The sequence below is a fragment of the Alosa alosa genome, chromosome 6, assembly GCF_017589495.1.
Source record: "Alosa alosa isolate M-15738 ecotype Scorff River chromosome 6, AALO_Geno_1.1, whole genome shotgun sequence".
Lineage (NCBI taxonomy): Eukaryota > Metazoa > Chordata > Actinopteri > Clupeiformes > Clupeidae > Alosa > Alosa alosa.
Window position 1 is genome coordinate 26,692,519 of NC_063194.1, and position 17,607 is coordinate 26,710,125.

A 17,607-nucleotide genomic window follows, 5' to 3' on the forward strand; every position below is an offset into this window, starting at 1 on the left:
ATCAAAAGCAGAAGATGTTCGGTTGTCAAGATGTTGCAGACAAAACTCTTATTGTTAAACACCTTTAGAGGCAACAATGAATCTTTTCATAACCACACAGCGCAATACCATTCTGCAGGTCAGCCATTACAGGCTTCTATACCCGCCAACTACTATACCTGCTGGTAAGTGAATTATCAAGATCCAATTATCCATCAGAATGAAGTTTTACTTCAAGTTTCCACAGTCCCTCTTTGAGAGAAGGACAGAAGACAGAACCCTTGTCTTCTTTCAGCGTTGTGTAAGAACAGCACTCTCATCCATATCAGATCATTCAGAGAAATGTTCCAGAAGTATGACTCTTGCTTGGGCCTCATAATTTTACCTCATACCTCATAATTTTTTCACAGTGTGAAGAAAACTACGGCACTTTGGACATTTGTGATTCACATCTTTAAAATTCTTGATGCAGAAAGGAAGTAAACAGCATCCGGCCGCACAACTAGACAAAGTGAGAAAAAGACAGTGATACAGATTAATTAACTGATTATGTTTTGGAATTAAAACACATATACACCTCGGATAACCTATAAAACCTCCAAGCAACTGAAAACAAGACATTCATTTAACTTACCCAACCAGAAAACTCATTGTGCACACCAGCCAAACGACAGGACCAACTGTATGGGTGATTTCTGTGGTCACAAATGCGTAGCAGTATGGACACTGTGTTTTAGCAGGGTAAGGAGGTAGTTCCTCTACATCCATGATGACCTTGGGGGCTGCATTAAATATATACAGTTGGCTTTATTGTTCTCTTTATGAGTCAACATTTGTAATATGAGTACCTCCTTATGTAGTCATGTACATTAAATGGAGAAGAAGGAATCACTGAATCACTTTTGTTGCTAGTTGTAATTTGCATTTACATTTATTAATTTGACAAATGTGTTTATCCAAAGCGACTTACAGCAATAGAATAACATTTAAGCATTTTAACATTTAAGATCGAGAGAGCTACAGCTACAGCAATTGAACAACATTTAATCATTCTAACATTTAAGCTACAGAGCTACAGCAATAGAAGGACATTTAAGCTACAGTGCAGAGGAGACTATAGCTAGGAATTACAATTGCATCTGTCAATACTAATACTAAAGGATAGGAGTGAACTTTGAATAAAGGCTAGGGGAGGAGGTATTCTCGGAAGAGTTGTGTCTTCAAGAGTTTTTTTTAAGACAGAGAGGAATGCCCCTGCTCTGATGGGACTTGGCAGATCGTTCCACCATTGGGGGATCATAGATGAAAAAAGTCAGGAATGCTGTGGGAGTGGGGGTAGCAGTGCCAGACGACATTCCTTGGAGTAGTGCAGTGGCTGAGGAGTAACATAAGCCTATGAGAGCACTTAAGTAAGTTGGGTGCAGACCCAGCAATCACCTTTCATGCAAGCATTAGTGACTTGAATTTGATGCCTGAATTTGATGCCTTGTGATGTTGATGTATGGTTTGTTTAGCTAGGAAAACCTGTCCTAGAGAGGTTTAGCTGGAGGTGATGTTCTTTCATCCAAGCGGATATGTCAGAGAGACAGTCCGAGATCCGTGCTGAGACTAGCAACATTAGGTGGGAAAGAAATAACAAGTGCTCCTGAATTTTTTCAAAAACGAATGACTGAGCTGCTCCGGAACATTGAGGGGGTGTGCTGCTTTATGGACGATGTACGGCCACACCCGTGACGAACATGACCGCAGACTTGCTGAGGTGCTGCAGACCATTCAGGCCTCAGGGCTAAAGCTGAAGAAATAAAAATGTGTCTTCAGCCAAAAAGAGCTGAGCTTTGTCGGACATCGACTTAGATAGATAGATAGATAGATAGATACTTTCTTTCTATCCCCAGGGGAAATTCAAGACTTGGTGGAGAGTGGGGCGGTCCGTTGCCGTTCGCGATCTCAGTAAGCCTTAGAAATCAGACTGAGTTGAAACGCATACTGGGCATGATCAATTATCTTTGCTGTTACCTGCCACACAGTGCTACCGTGCTTCAGCCTTTGAATCAGCTACTTAGAGCTGATGCAGTCTGGAGATGGGATAAGAGTCAGGAGCTTGCTTTTACAAAAGTGAAAGAGATGTTGGCCACAGCCCCAGTAGTAGCTTGTTACAATCTGGAAAAGCCAACTGTCGTCACGACTGATGCCAGTAGTTACAGGATAGGTGGTGCCTTGCTCAAAGAGCATGATGGGAAGATGCTTCCAGTGGCCTTCTGCAGACATCCCAAGTCTCCCGGAAGTTTCCGGGAGTCTCCCGCATATCATAGCGCCTCCCTGACGCCCGCAAATTAAATAAAATCTCCCATACTAAAGCTGGATGACCCTTTCCTGCCTCTCCTTGCATACCAAGCAACCCCTATCGCATCCACAGGCTGCAGTCCGTCACAGCTGCTTATGGGAAGACACCTCAGAACTACCGTGCCAACATTGGCAAGTAATCTGGTGCCAAAATGGCCTGATTTGAAAAGTGTGGAAGAAAAGGACCGAAAAGCAAAAGCATCTTACCAACACTTCTTCAACAGACACCATGGAGCTAGATCCTCATCACCACTATGTCCAGGTGACCCTGTGCGGATTAAGCTTGATGGGGAAAGGGGTGGACAACCAAAGGTGTTGTCAGTCGTCAGGCCGAACAGCCAAGGTCCTACTACATCACAACAGACCATGGAGAGTTCGGGAGGAATCCTAAACATCTTCAAGCCATTCCAAGCCTGTCCACCTGTAGTTCCGTATGAGCCACCTCCAAAGTGCACCGAATAAGATTTTATGTTGTAATATTTGCAGTCGTGCAATTCAGTTAGTTGATGATTTGAGTCAGATATTTTGTTTATGTAAGTTGTGATAACTGATCTTAAAAAGGGGGGAGATGTAATGATAGTATCTGAATTATTGAGAAGTTGATCTCTGATTGGTTGACCCCTGACATGTATGTGACATGCACAACAGTTCCGGTTTAAGTAAACCACCAGTTCAGTAACATGTGTCCTGCGTGATTTATGACAGACTGTTTTGCAGTTAGTGTAGGGTGACCAGATTTGTCAGAACTAAAACCGGGACACTTTGTGCATGACTGAGTATAATGTGAACATGCGGCAGCTCAGACAGACAGACATTTTTTCTTTAAGCCCAAAAGTTATAGGGGGTTCGGCGGTGTCACCTCCGAGAAAATGTATTAAATATTGTTATGTAAACGCACAAGTTCTGCACACTTTCAGTCAGAGAAAAAGGGCCTGTACTATGCCTAAACACGAGTGCAAAGTCATTTGTTTGTCTCCTAAACATTGTTTACCCGTTATCCAGACATGCATGAAAACATTTAACTCACAGTCATTTTGAGAATGATGACTTTCTCTTTAACATTGTCGTAGCGTAGCCTAACCGTTAAAACAAGGCAGATATGAAGAGGCATTGCAACAATGTTTATGGATACATTGTACCGTTGGTTGCAAAGATTATGCAGACTGCTTTAGGCTACAGTCTTAGGCTTTAGGCTACAGTCTTAGGCTTTAGGCTACAGTCTCTCTACATGGGTTTAGTTAATGATCAGGCTATAATAAGACCATGTCGGCTATGTAATCTCTGAGAACCAGGACACTTTAATAGTGGTTGGTGTAAACCGGGACATTTTAGCGTCCCGACAGGCTTTTGTTGGGACTCGGGACCGATCTCAAAATCGGGACTGTCCCGGTTAAACCGTGACGTCTGGTCACCCTAAAGCGTACTACATACTCGACGTTACCGACCGGTAACGTGACAATGTGACGTCAAAATGACGTAGATCTCTCTGGCGCGCCAGGATTTTGGCCGGGTAGCTAGACCTGAACAAAATCTTTCCACTTTAGGAAATTACACAAACTCAGCCAGCTACTAGCTAGCTAGCCAGCTAACTAAAATGTTTAAATTCTTAAAAATTTCCCTCGAGATGACTAAAGTATATCTATATATCCATCTATCTATTTATCTATCTATCTGCACTTGGAAACTAGATGGTAATGATGATGGTAGTTGTGAATAGCAGCAACCAAAGTCTGAAGCACCATCACAGAGGCTAGCTAGTGTTTTTTAAGGCCATAAACCTCTGAAGTTCGCCTACAAAAAAGAACCAAAACGGCCATCTTTGCCCATATAAGAAGATCCGGTTGTTAATTGAAGCTAACTACCTATCTCTGGGGTAGCAAAAATCTAAGTGTGCCGCCTTCACGTACCGGAGATCACAGTATCCACTCAAAGGCAGAGGACAAAAGTGTGTTCAGGAAAACGTCTGCATTTCAGACTTTTTCATCCCTGCGAGAGTTTAACAGGTGCGATAATTAAAAATCCCCATGTTATTTTCCCATAGGAAAAATCGCCAGATACCGGATGTCAAATATGGCAGCTTTTTTGTAGGCGAACTTCAGAGGTTTATTGACGGCAATACTTCTGACAGCTTCTTCTACTGTGTATCGTAGGTAGCGATAGCCTTTTCACAACAGCGACACCTTTGTTCAGGAGAATATTGCAACTAGTGTCGTGACCACCACGCACGAGTATAAATGGTTACGGCGCTCCTGTGATGTCACATTGTCGCGCTACAGGTCGGGAGTATATAGAAGCCTTAAGTTGTTAGGTTAGTGCATTAGCCTACCTTTAATGCATGGTTCCTGAAAAGACTAGAAATTACACAAAACTTACCAGGGGCATCAGGTGGAGGTCCTATATAACATATTCCAAAGTGTGGATTTTCTTTTGTAGTCTTCATGGAGTCTGGTGAGTGACCGATGTTATGGGATGAACCTAAACATGGAACAAAGCAACAACAATAACAAGTTTATAACTTACGCTAGACAGTTTATCTCCACTCTGAATCTGAAAATATAATTGGTACACACACAGACTAATGTAAACTACAGGTGATTTATTCTTTCTATAGTGTTAGATTGCACTCATATAGTTTGTTGGTATTTAGCAGACAATTTTAGCTTGTTTTAACAACAAAGACTCGCAATAGAGTTCGTGAATCAAACCCGAGCCGATCGAGTTTTGCCAGTGATGTTATCGCTGCTCCCCGTGCCCCACATTTTAGTATGCCTGTCTTCATATAGGCTAGAACAGGCTGAATAGTTATAGCTTCCTATCTTCTGCTTTGATTAAAAATGTTGGTAAGAATGTAATGTGCGCACATTCTCTATTCAATGGAGACTATCTCTCCACTTCGTTACATATTCATATATGTATATACAGTACAAGCCAAAAGTTTGGACACACCTTCTCATTCAATGCGTTTCCTTTATTTTCATGACTATTTACATTGTAGATTCATCAAAACTATTAATGAACACATGTGGAATTATGTACTTAACAAAAAAGTGTGAAATAACTGAAAACATGTCTTATATTCTTGTTTCTTCAAAGTTGCTTTTTTTTTTTTTATTACCATATTACCATATTAAGCCATAACTTGACAAATATATATCTGTGGGCCAAATAACTTTGCATTCATTCATAGTTTTGATGCCTTCAGTGAGAATCTACGATGTAAATAGTCATGAAAATAAAGAAAACGCATTGAAATGAGAAGATGTGTCCAAACTTTTGGCCTGTACTGTATATATATATATATATATATAATTTATTTAAAAAAGTATTCTATTTATTTCTGTACAACCTTTTAATTCTAATAATTTAAGATACTCATTTTTAGTGTTTCATGAGATTTAAGTTATAATCATCAAGATTAAAACAAAAAATGGCTTGAAATATTTTACTTTCTATCTAATGAATCTAGAATATATGATTTCTGATATGTTGCTGATTGGATCATAAACAACCACAGCAACAAAGAGGAATGACTGATAATGACTGACTCTTCTCTATTATTGTGTTACATGCTCCAAATGTAAAGCAGTTTGAGCTGCATTCTGTGTATGAAAGGTGCTATAAAAATAAAGCTTATTATTATTATTATTATTATTATTATTATTATTATTTAAAAAATTGGAGGGGGGTCAGTACTTGGTCCTTTCCTTCTGTCGCTGTTGTATTTTGTCATATATAGCCAGGGTATTCCGGTGCATCCATTGGGCGGTTAATAACACACAGAAGTTAGCACTTCACAGAATAGGATATGGCATGTGGGCAAGTATATGTGCCTTTTATTATTGACATTTACAATTTTGCAGTTTCTATAACCTTTTGGGAAACTACACCTTTTTTGTGCATTCGCATAGCATGAAATGGGTGGGTTCCTTCTGCCGAAATTCCTATAACTATTTTAGCTCTTACCATGGGAGAGTCTTTTCCCTGTGCATGATTAACATATATGTACACCATGGTCAAAGTAGCCCAGGCACCATTTGTAAAAATCTGTGTGAAAATCATTCAGCTTCTGTTTAAATTTGCTTGACATAAAAACGGCACGAGACGGCTGTTGAGACTAACTACTGTCACGCTAAATGCCCTCTGGGCCCCCGAGTGCTGCCTGATACAATGAGCTTCTAGTTTTTCAATAAACTCAGTAATTGTGAAGATTCTTAGAACTGTTGTGTCCAAAAAAAAAAAAAACGTTGTGTGTGTGTGTGTAGATACAAACCTGTTTGTGTGTTTGTGTTGGTTCTTACAGCGCCCTCCACATTTATTGGCATCCCTGGTAAAGTTGATTAAAAAGAGATACACATTTAAGTCTATAATGTTGATTTGGCTGTTCATTGATTCACTCATCTGCCAAACTTGTTTTTAAGATATGTTCATAGCAAAAATGGATGCATGCGATTAATTTAGATTAATTAATCACAGAGTATGTAATTAATTAGATTATCTTTTTTAATCAATTGACAGCCCTAATATTAAACTCTTGGAAGTACAGCAAATATATCTTTCTTGTTTTTAAATGCAGTTGTTTACTCAACTCCAAAGAAAATACACATCTGTGTCACCACACTGACACCATCAGTGCAGCCATTGGTAGTTTTCAACTATAATCCTTTGTCTGTCATCATATAAAGCCAGATAAGGGGCTGTGATTGGTTCCTGGGTTTTTTGTGACTCGGAAATCGGCTTGAGTGGGAAGATAGTCAAACAGACCTGCAGACCAAAGTTAATGTGCCGACAGATTTGTCTGGGTTCACTGGGTCCAAAAACACTCTTATAATAGGTCTTAGTTGTTTTTTTATCGTGGTGCACAGCAACGTATCGATGGGTGTCTATACCATCGACTCTGATGAAGATGGTATAGGCACCCATCAAAACATTAGCCTGCTGTGCACCACAATAAAAAACAACAAAAAACCCAACTCTGTGTGCTCTGGTGATCCTTCTCCCTCTCTAAATGATCGGCCCCTTCCCGTGAAGCACTAGACTGGAATTCAGAAGCGCGGAAGAACATTACATTACATTTAGTAGACACCTCTTGACCAAAGTGACTTATATACTGTATGTCAGCTATATTACAAGGGATCACAATGTCCCCGGAGCAACTTGGGTTTAAGTGTCTTGCTCAAGGGCACAACGGTGGAAGCCGAGAATTGAACCGACAACTTTCAGGCTACTGCACGTTAGCCCAGCTCCTTAACCACTACACTACCACCGCCCCCTAGAAGGGAATGGGAGAGAAAGATGGGGTAGGATCGGGACATGACCGCAGGTCAGACTCGAACATGGGTCACCATGGGCACTTGGAACCCCCATGAGAACCAAGAACCACCCTTATACCGTAGGTCTATTAGCCTAATGGGGCCACGTTTCATGTGCAGGTGTTTCAGGCATGGATCCCGGAAAATAGCAGGCAACAACCTAAACTTAAATGTCTGCACAGCAGAGTGCAAAAAAGTGAAAGCTAATTCCAAAATCCACGTCCTCAACCAGGTCTGGATGAGCAAGTAGGGAGATTAAGATGGTGAGCCCTGAAAATTTGAAGTATAGTATAGTATAAGTATAAGTATAAGTATAGTATATATACTCTTTTGATCCTGTGAGGGAAATTTGGTCTCTGCATTTATCCCAATCCGTGAATTAGTGAAACACACTCAGCACACAGTGAACACACAGTGAGGTGAAGCACACACTAATCCCGGCACAGTGAGCTGCCTGCATCAACAGCGGCGCTTGGGGAGCAGTGAGGGGTTAGGTGCCTTGCTCAAGGGCACTTCAGCCGTTCCTACTGGTCGTGGTTCGAACCGGCAACTCCGGTAACCGGTAACCGAAGCGCTAACCAGTATATTAGACCGATAGTATTTATATCATGTAGGCGGACAGACACGTACGTACACACACACACACACACACACACACATATGGACTGACTGATTACAATGCCCTATCAGGGGTAATAAACATATATATAAAAAAGACAACTATATTCAAAGATGGCAATCTACAGGAGTTTGGTCCACTTTTTTACATCTTGCAATTTGGTGGTGAACTGCAGAGCTACGCAAGACACACCAGTATACTACATCACAGTCAACTGGGGGCATATCTGTACCTGTATTTTAGGACCTTCCTTCAGACACTCTATGTATTAAATTAAATGATTGCGATTGTGGCAAAACTGAGTTTACCAAAGTATATGTAAACTTCTGACTTAAACTGTATAGATATGAGAAGTGAAATCATTTGAACTCATTTTCCAACAGACATGATAAATGGGTATAAATGGGGATAAAATATGATAGTATACCAGTCCTATGCTGTGTTAGATTAAGCCTTTCTTGTTTTTCCAAAAGGTCTTTCTTTTTCACAGATAGAATATCCAATTCCTTTTGAATGGCCTCAATTTCTGCTTCCTCCCTGGTGTCTGTTCAAAGTGTGACAATGAAAGTGAGAAATAATGGTAATATTTACAATCCGTCCTTTTTCAAATATAGCCATTTTCATTGCTGATTTACTCCCAACAACCAAACTGTATCATATTACCGGTCATCCCTGGGTCTGTTTGATGTCTAAAATCTCGCAACATGGTCAGAATAGTGTATCGGTCATGTAGTTGCCGTCTCCTGATTGACAGGTAGTTCAACTCCTCTGCTACTGTCTCCATCTCCAACTCATCAGATGATATTTGCAGTGTATGGCCTATGAAAACAGTTTGTAATGATTATTCAACAGGCAGTTGTACATTCATGTCAAATCACAGCATCAATATGGTTGACTAATGATGAGGAGAACTCCAGTGATTTCTCACATAGGTCTGTTTCATATGGAACATTTTATTTATCATCACTTGTAAGGACACCTCACTATACATAATTCAGTCATCCTTATCCTGGTCATTTTGATTGTATGCTGTTGACAATTGGTTGTCGTTGATTGATGACGTGTTGTTGTAATGTGTGCTTTTTAACCAACACATGTAGTTGCTTCACAAATGAAAAGTTTCCTTGTTAGGGTAATTATAAACACACTCTAAGGGCCCTATCATGACAAAAGTCAAAAGCTTATTCAAATTTAGTAGGATGTGTCCAGTTCACATTAGGAGGGTTTTCGTTATCAAACGTCGAGCGCATGACGCAACAAGGTGTTACTAGGTTTTCTAATCAGTCATGGGTGTGTTTGGGGCGTAACATCACTTAAACCAATTCCCTTTAACGGCGCAAAGCGCGATGTCAAATAAATGCACCGGTGTTTTGACATTCAATGGCACATTTGAAGGAGGCTGCTTGCGAGACCGTATGGAATAGTAATTCCACTAAACCATGCTTTACTAAAACCTAGCAGAGCCTTCACGCATTTGCACTCCTCTATATTTTGAACTCATTGGCAAAGTGAAACTAACTTCACCATGGTGTCAGTCAACGACAAGACAGTTATATGCAGTTACTTTCACTATTGACTGACAATGGGTTACCATCGAAAACATAGGCTGGAAAAAGCAACACTTACCCTAATATTGCTCAAATGACTGAATAAAACAGCATTTATCCTGCAGAGGAGTTGCTTATATCTCGTGACACTGCGTCTTCAGCTGTGCTCCATACGTGTCTCTCGCCTCTCCTCTAATCACTTTTAACCATCATTACCAATTTGCAAATGATGGTGAATAACTACTCATCATGAGATGTACAGTATTTCGTAATATCTTTATTCTAATTATGTTTCCCATTGTAATCGTGCAATTTGTAATGTTTTGCATGGACGTGCGCTGGTGTGCGTTCATGAATGATAGGATGGTGCGTGCACCCGCCAATATGACTGTTGACAATGCGCTCTTAAAATAACATATAAACAACTCGCCACGTGTGTTTATTTGTGTGTAAAGTATTTTAAATGTATGTTGCATCTTGTAAAGATATTCATGAAGAGAAATCTAGTTATATTTCATACTTCCAGACCGCCAGAGGCAGAAACACAGGGGCCAGAGGCAGTGCCACGGTTAAAGGGATATTCCACCATTTGGGAAATTACACTCATTTTCCACCTCCCCTTGAGTTAAACAATTGATTTTTACCTTTCTCCAGTTCATACAGCCGTTCTCCGAGTCTGGCGATACCAGTTTTAGCTCCAGCTTAGCATAGATCATTGAATCTGACTAGACCATTAGCTTCTCGCCTGCTAGCATCACGTTTAAAAGTGACTAAGATTTCCAGGAATTTTCCTATTTAAAACTTGTCTCCTCTCAAGTTAGAAAGTCTAATACGACCAACGGAAAATGAAACGTGATGATTTTCTAGGCTGATTTGACATGGAACTATACTCTCATTCCACCGTAATATTTAAGGAACACCATGGGCACAGCAGCACAACGATATCATGCAGCACCTGAAAATAGTCCCTGTAGGCTAACTTCCAGCAACAAGGTTAAACTGCAGCAGACGGATCGGTTAGTGACTGGATTATTAGCCTGACGACTGTATAGTTCCATGTCAAATCAGCCTAGAAAATCGCTACATTTGATTTTCCATTGGTCTTATTACACTTTCTAACTTGAGAGGAGACATATTCGAGGAGCCTGAGTGCCCGCCTAGCCCAGCATCGTCTGAGGGAGACGCAGGGATACACTACGCAGACCGCACACGTGGCCAGCGGCTGTGGCGATTGTGGTTCTTCCTCGCACTCCACCAAAGCCCATGAGTGCCCCGTCAGAGGACAGGTGTGTCAATGCTGTGGGAGGAGCAACCATTTTGCCAGGGTTTGCCGCTCTGCACCAGCCACAGCAGGACCACGGGCTGGTCCACGACACGGGAAAAGTACCACTACAAGCCCCACCCCCATACATTCAGTTAGCTCTGCCCGTATACCGTTCAAGACGTGCACTGTGGAGTTGGATGGAGTCTGTGTACCGCTGCTGTTGGATACTGGGGCGGCGTATCACTCCTCAATTGGCCCACAGTCAAGCGTTTCCTGCCTTTACAGATGCCATCTGCAATGCTACACGGGTACAATAATGCAAAGATCTCCCTCGTTGGCTCCCTGAACTATGCAGTGCGTCATGGAAGCAAATGCTTCCTGACCTTCACCTTCCAGGTGGCGCAGCACGGTGCTAACCTCAGGGGGCTGGACCTCATCACCAGCCTGGGTTTCACATTCCTGGACAGCGGCGGGGTGCCAGTCCTGCAGGTCAGCTCAGCATGGGAACAGAGATGGCCGCAGCTCTTTTCAGGCCTGGGCTGCCTCTCAGCCTTCGAGCATCAACCCCTCCTGCACACGGACACGCACCCAGTCATACAGCGCCTTCGCCTTCGCGCATTCCCCTGGCATTGCGCGGCGATGTCAAAGCGGAGCTGACAAAGTTGTTAGAAGCAGGCATCATCGAACCAGATAAATACCCGCTGTGTCCAGATAAATACCCGCTGATGTGGTACCAGATAAATACCCGCTGCCCACTGCAGAAGAACTGACCTCACAGTTTTATGGCTCCAAGACATTTTCTAAGCTTGATCTGCGCCAGGGCTACCTGCAGGTTCCCCTGCACCCAGATCGTCGTAACCTCACTGCATTTGTCACGCATGCAGGTGTCTTCCTCTACACCAGGATGCCTTTTGGCCTCCACAGGTACTGGACACTCTGGCCTCTCATAACCTCACACTGAATGGGGAGAAATGCATCTTCTCTGCATCTGAGGTGGAGTTTGTGGGGTTTCGCCTGACCCCAGAAGGACTTAGCCCTCTGCACTCCAATGCGGAGGCCATCAAACGGCTGCCCATGCCATCCAGTCCTGCCCAACTCGCCTCCTTTCTGGGCATGACTGCGTAGTCATGATTATTATAACTAAGCTACAACACATCCAGAAGTAGCCTCACAATGTAATGTAATCACGAATGACAGGAAGTAAGATCATTGGGATAAACACATTTTCCCCATTCCCAGCAGGCCTTGTTCCTTTGTAAAAATGGACAATAAATAAAGAAATGTAATAAGTTGCAGGTATTTTTTTTTTAATTTCTAACTCATATTGTAGCCTATGTTAACATCTGAACGTAAACACAATGCAAAAAATAAGGTCACCATGACTAATAGTTATAGGGCATCTGAGTGGCCTAGCTGTCAATCCTTGATTAAGAATATACCGCAGTGTGAGAGAAAAATATTGAAATCCGAGAACTGCCGACGTAAACGCAGCTTATTTACAATATTGTGCGATGAGCCCGAGTACTAACGAGAGGGGGCCCATATCGGGAGCGTGGAAATGAGCCCCCCTTCGCGCCTGGGCCCCGGTTCACTGCACCGTCTGCACCGTCGGTAGCTATGCCCCTGATGTGAACATTTAAAACAGTTGTTTTACAGAGAGCATTTAAGTGTCAACTCTAAAGAGGGCGCACCATTCGCCCACATCTGGTTCTCTGTTCCTGAGGGGGAATGACAGGTGTGTTTGCCACCAGGTCAAGGGCACTGTCCACTGTTAAGGAAGTCTCAATGATTCAGTTCTTGAGAGCTGTGGAAGTGAACTGTTTTCTTACCTGCTAACTTCTAGCTACTTCTATTAGGAATCGTTTAGTTCATTAACAACTAGAATAAGTGTATTAGTCAGCTCACATTCTCTTTTGTATACCGGAAACCAAGGAATAACGTCTTTTATTCCTATACGATTCTGTAGTGGATTTATTGAACTGTGTTGCTGGGCTAGCAATGGACACTGCAAATGGGACTAGCTGCTTGGAATAATGTTAGATCGTTTTTAGTGAAAGCCATTGCATATATCAATATTTCAAACCTCTACACTAGAAACACCAAATCCAAGAACCACAGTTTTAACTACAAAGGTTGTGACGGAAGTTAGCCAACTAAGCTTTCTAGAAACGCACCCCAGATTGTTCCACAATAAACTGTTTTCATCTCTAATCTCTGCCCACTGTGTTGTACAATACAAAAATGTGATATATGGCAATATATGTAAAGTACATATATTATGTATATGTCAATGTATGTCTCACACATATAAGTCACATATATACACATACATGTCAAATATATTTCAAAATATAGCAAAATTGGCCGTTTTTATATATGTCACATATATTTTCCCAGATATACAAATATATTACAAATATATGTCAGTTGCATATATGTTAATATATGATAAGTTATGTATTTGTACGCATACTAGGGATACCAATGTATTGCAAATATATGTCTATGGACATATATTTGCACTCATATTAGGTTAATATAATGCAAAATATATGTAATGTTCTGCTATGTCACAGTTATAGAAATGTGTCACAATATATGTATATTTCAGAAATATAACATTGTTGATGTTACAAAGAAAACACACAAAATATTTGTTTAACCTTTTATTAAAGTTTAGTTTTTCCACACAAACAGTGAGTAGGCTACACTCTACAGGTAGAAACTTTTTTCCCTGTATGGAAGTGGCACACATTGATTTGGCATGCAGAATGCACTCAGTGTTCTCAGGGCAGCAGTCCTCACAAATCACCACCTGCAAACAGGGAACAGAGAAGATTAATATGCTGTAAAACTAATATGCTGTAGCACTACTACCTTCACATGCATCTTTAATAAACACACGCCCTGGCACAAGTAAGCTTAAATAAGGGCTATGAGATGAAGAACATGTAGCCTAATGATCCATACATCAGAATACTTTGACAAGATTTGGGAAAGATTCTTGAAAGATTGGAGTCTTTTTTAACTAATGCCCCATTCAAGCTTTTACTCAAAAGACTCTTTCAAGAATCTTTCCCAGATCTTGTCAAAATCTTCTGTTGTAAGGATGGCTTAACACTACCCTTCACAAACTAAAGATCCATTTAGGCCTACTAATGTTCACGTTACCCTGCATGGTTATTAGCAGCCACTTTAAATGTAAGCTATAGCTAGGTTAGCTAACTTACTCACACCTGATATTTCATTCAAACTAAAACTTATATTCATAACAACATCTCAGACAGGCTTTTTGTTGGATATGATGTTAACTACCATTCTAGATATTTACCATAATGGTAAAGTTAGTTAATGGAAAAGTTAACATTAACAGCTAACATCGCTAACGTTAGCAATATTAGCTCGCTAACGTTATCGATAGCTAATTGATAACATTAACGTTTGCTAATTCTAACATGATGGTTAGACTGTTAACAAACGGATTTGGTTAACATTACATTATAAAAACAATATTTTTCTAATTCCTGTTTACTAAAGGCCTTCTTACCTTGGATATGATGACAGCAGAGTTTGTAGAGCTTACAGTCAGATGCATGACAGGACAGAAAAGTGACGGTTGAAGTCACAGTGGGTTGGATTTCAAAAGTCAGTCAAGGGTTGGGGATGGGTATTGCTGTGTGCGCATGCGCATATCAAGATGCGATAAGCATCCATTATATTTAAAGTAGCTGTGGCCTCACACATTTTTTGTATGCATATAGTGCAACCCAAAGTGCTCCACACAAAATGACACATAAGGCAAAAGATGCTGAGCAGCATAGTCGACATCATACCTGTGACGCAAAGACATAAACAAATTCACACTGTTCTCCATTTGGAAAATAAGTAATGGAATCTAGTGTATGGATATGTATGCCACCATATATGAAGACTACAAATATGTCTGCCACATATTCACACATAAAGTTCTCCATATATTTAGAAAATAAGTAGTGGAATCTAGTGAATGGATATGTATGCCACCATATATAGAGACTACATATAACTCCGTCACATATTCACACATAAACTTCTCCATATATTTGGAAAACAAATAATTGGATCTAGTATATGAAGATATATAGCATCTTATATGGGAAATTAAAATATTTTGTATGCATGTATGGACATATAGCTTTGAATATATGTTTGACATAAATATTTGAATCACATATATGTCCATATAAGTAAAATTATAAGTCCCTGTTATTTGACATATATGTTCATATATTGCCATATATCACATTTTTGTATGGGGTGCTCCAGCATCCCTTACATTGAGAACTCCATCACCAAAATGGAGGTATCTCAGGTATAGTTATAGCTATTTAACCACTGATTATGTCCCATTTTAGGGGCCGGTTGGTTTAAGACCCCATCTTCATATACTAACATAGACCACAGCCCTAGTACCGTGCAAATTCCCCTTCATTCTCTCGTAGGCCTGATGATTTGTTAACAAATCCTAACAATGTGAAAATACTTATCTGAAGGAAAATGACAAGCATTTTGACTCAGTTTAAAATCATCTCCAGACAGTACTCTTATACCATGACTCGGTTGACCAAACAAAAGCTCATGTGTATGTATATATATATATAACAGTGGGCCTTGATTTGAAATACAGGCAAAGTCTTACATTTCAAACACATGGACCAAATGGAAGTGTCATTATTGGGCAAAATATTCAGATGTAAATGCAGAATATTTTGCATAATGGAAAACTTATACAGTATGACATATGGCTTAACAATATCAAAGTTATTCAAGCTTTCAGTTAGGTCTTGTATATACTGTAGACCAGTATAGCCTATGTGTCAAAAAATAACCAACAAAATCTAATGATTATTTTTTCATTCAAATATTCACAGAAGTACATTACAACATCATTAAACAACAATTGACAATCAACTCAGTGTAAAACAGTAAATTGATAAAATTAAGATTTTTTTTTACCGGTGTGACTTCAGTTGGTGCATTAGAGAGACGGGGGAATTGTTTGGAAAGTTTCCAACGGCATCCGGAACTATAGCTGTATTCAAAGCTTTTGGCTTAGAACATTTTCCTATTTAATAAGATTGTATGACAGCTATCTTAAAACATGATTATTGAGACAATAATTTCAGCAAATTATTATTGAGACAATAATTTCACCAAATTCACTGCAAAACATAATGATTTGTTAATGCTAAACATTGTAAAATATTTTTAATGGATACAAATACTTCATATAAAAAGCATAAATACATAAATAAATATATACAATACATATATCTCATGCATGATATATAGACTATTTGTAGAAGAAGAAATTGCATACCCTGCTGATGAACTTGTAGTTACTGGCCTTGGCTGGACTGTTTACAAGAGCAAGCTAAACTGTATGGCTATTTAAGAGTTGCCCATCAACTTTTCCTGAATACACAGCCATTCATTTGCATCCCTGCAGAGGAACAACTATTTCATTGATAAGAAAATTGGAGTGGAGATTCGTGTTCTTTCATATTTACATATTTACATATGGAAAACATTTTTGTAGGCTGAAATATGATGACACAGACCAGAATTGTCACTTTGATTACATCATAGGCCATGAAAGTTCATTTTCATTAGTTATTTTTTTGTTATGTTTTTTTTTTTTTCACAAAGGTCAATGCATATCCTTGCACTATTGAGTATAAAAATCATTATGATGCAACCATGTTTAAAAAACAAAAACAAAAACAAAAAACATCTTTATTAAAATACAAAAATATGACATTCCAACTGGAGCATACTTAATTAATTAAAGCAATTAAAGTAGTAATTAAAGCACCCTTCACATTTATTGGATAAAACTTAGGATAGGATCTATTGCCTATCTATTAAGAGGGAACATGGAACATCTATTTAGAATCTTCCATGCTCACTGGTGTAAGTTTGGTGGGCTCCAGAGTTAACAAACCATGCCTGCCTAGCTCCGATCTGCACGGAGGTTCCATAATTTGTTTTTGTGCAATATATATTAGCATCATACTGCACAAGTAAGTTTTAGGACTAGGTCTATGTGTCTTGGTTAAATAGGCTAGGGTCACCGAATATCTGCATGAAGGTTATACACAAATTTCCCAAATCATAGAGCTCAATACCCATTATGCTTTATCACACCAACAAAAATGTAACCTATAGCTGCAGATTTCAGATAAAAGGGTTTGAAATTAAAACTCTGGGTAGCCTGACAGATGGGATTTTGATTTTATGTTTTGTGTAATGTTGCATATTTGTTGTGGGTGTGAGATCATGCTACATGGTGATTTTGCATAGGGTGAAGTCAGGTAATTTGGGACACTTTATGGTAGATCACAAAAACTTAAAATGTAGCTGTTTTTTGTCCAAATTTACCTGATTCATTAGATAATCACTTAAAGCTGCAGTTGGCAAGTTTGACAAACTGAAGGGACTTAGCCAAAATTGTTAACTACCACCGAGCACTCTCTCATTGAGTTTGTGCTCGTCAAGGCAGTGTAG

At 39.8% G+C, this 17,607-nt stretch overlaps 1 protein-coding gene across 1 annotated transcript; it reads right to left on the bottom strand.

Annotated features, from left to right (window-relative positions):
* Nucleotides 1-359: 359 nt before the first annotated feature.
* Nucleotides 360-16,080, bottom strand: LOC125296663. The gene is made up of 7 exons (XM_048246700.1): nucleotides 16,057-16,080; nucleotides 8,914-9,069; nucleotides 8,678-8,794; nucleotides 6,593-6,646; nucleotides 4,696-4,797; nucleotides 614-761; nucleotides 360-481 (listed from the first exon to the last, which is right to left on the bottom strand). The coding sequence occupies exons 2-7, from the start codon at nucleotides 9,032-9,034 to the stop codon at nucleotides 373-375; spliced, it is 651 nt and encodes a 216-aa protein (XP_048102657.1). The 5' UTR covers nucleotides 9,035-9,069; nucleotides 16,057-16,080; the 3' UTR covers nucleotides 360-372.
* Between the last annotated feature and the right edge of the window lie 1,527 nt (nucleotides 16,081-17,607).

Coding starts and splice junctions, on each gene's coding strand:
- LOC125296663 (XM_048246700.1), bottom strand. CDS start 9,034: ATGGAGACAGTAGCAGAGGAGTTGAACTACCTGTCAATCAGGAGACGG. Junction 8,795..8,913: donor AACAGACCCAGGGATGACCG/GTAATATGATAC, acceptor CACTTTGAACAG/ACACCAGGGAGGAAGCAGAA. Junction 762..4,695: donor ACCTCCACCTGATGCCCCTG/GTAAGTTTTGTG, acceptor TATTTAATGCAG/CCCCCAAGGTCATCATGGAT.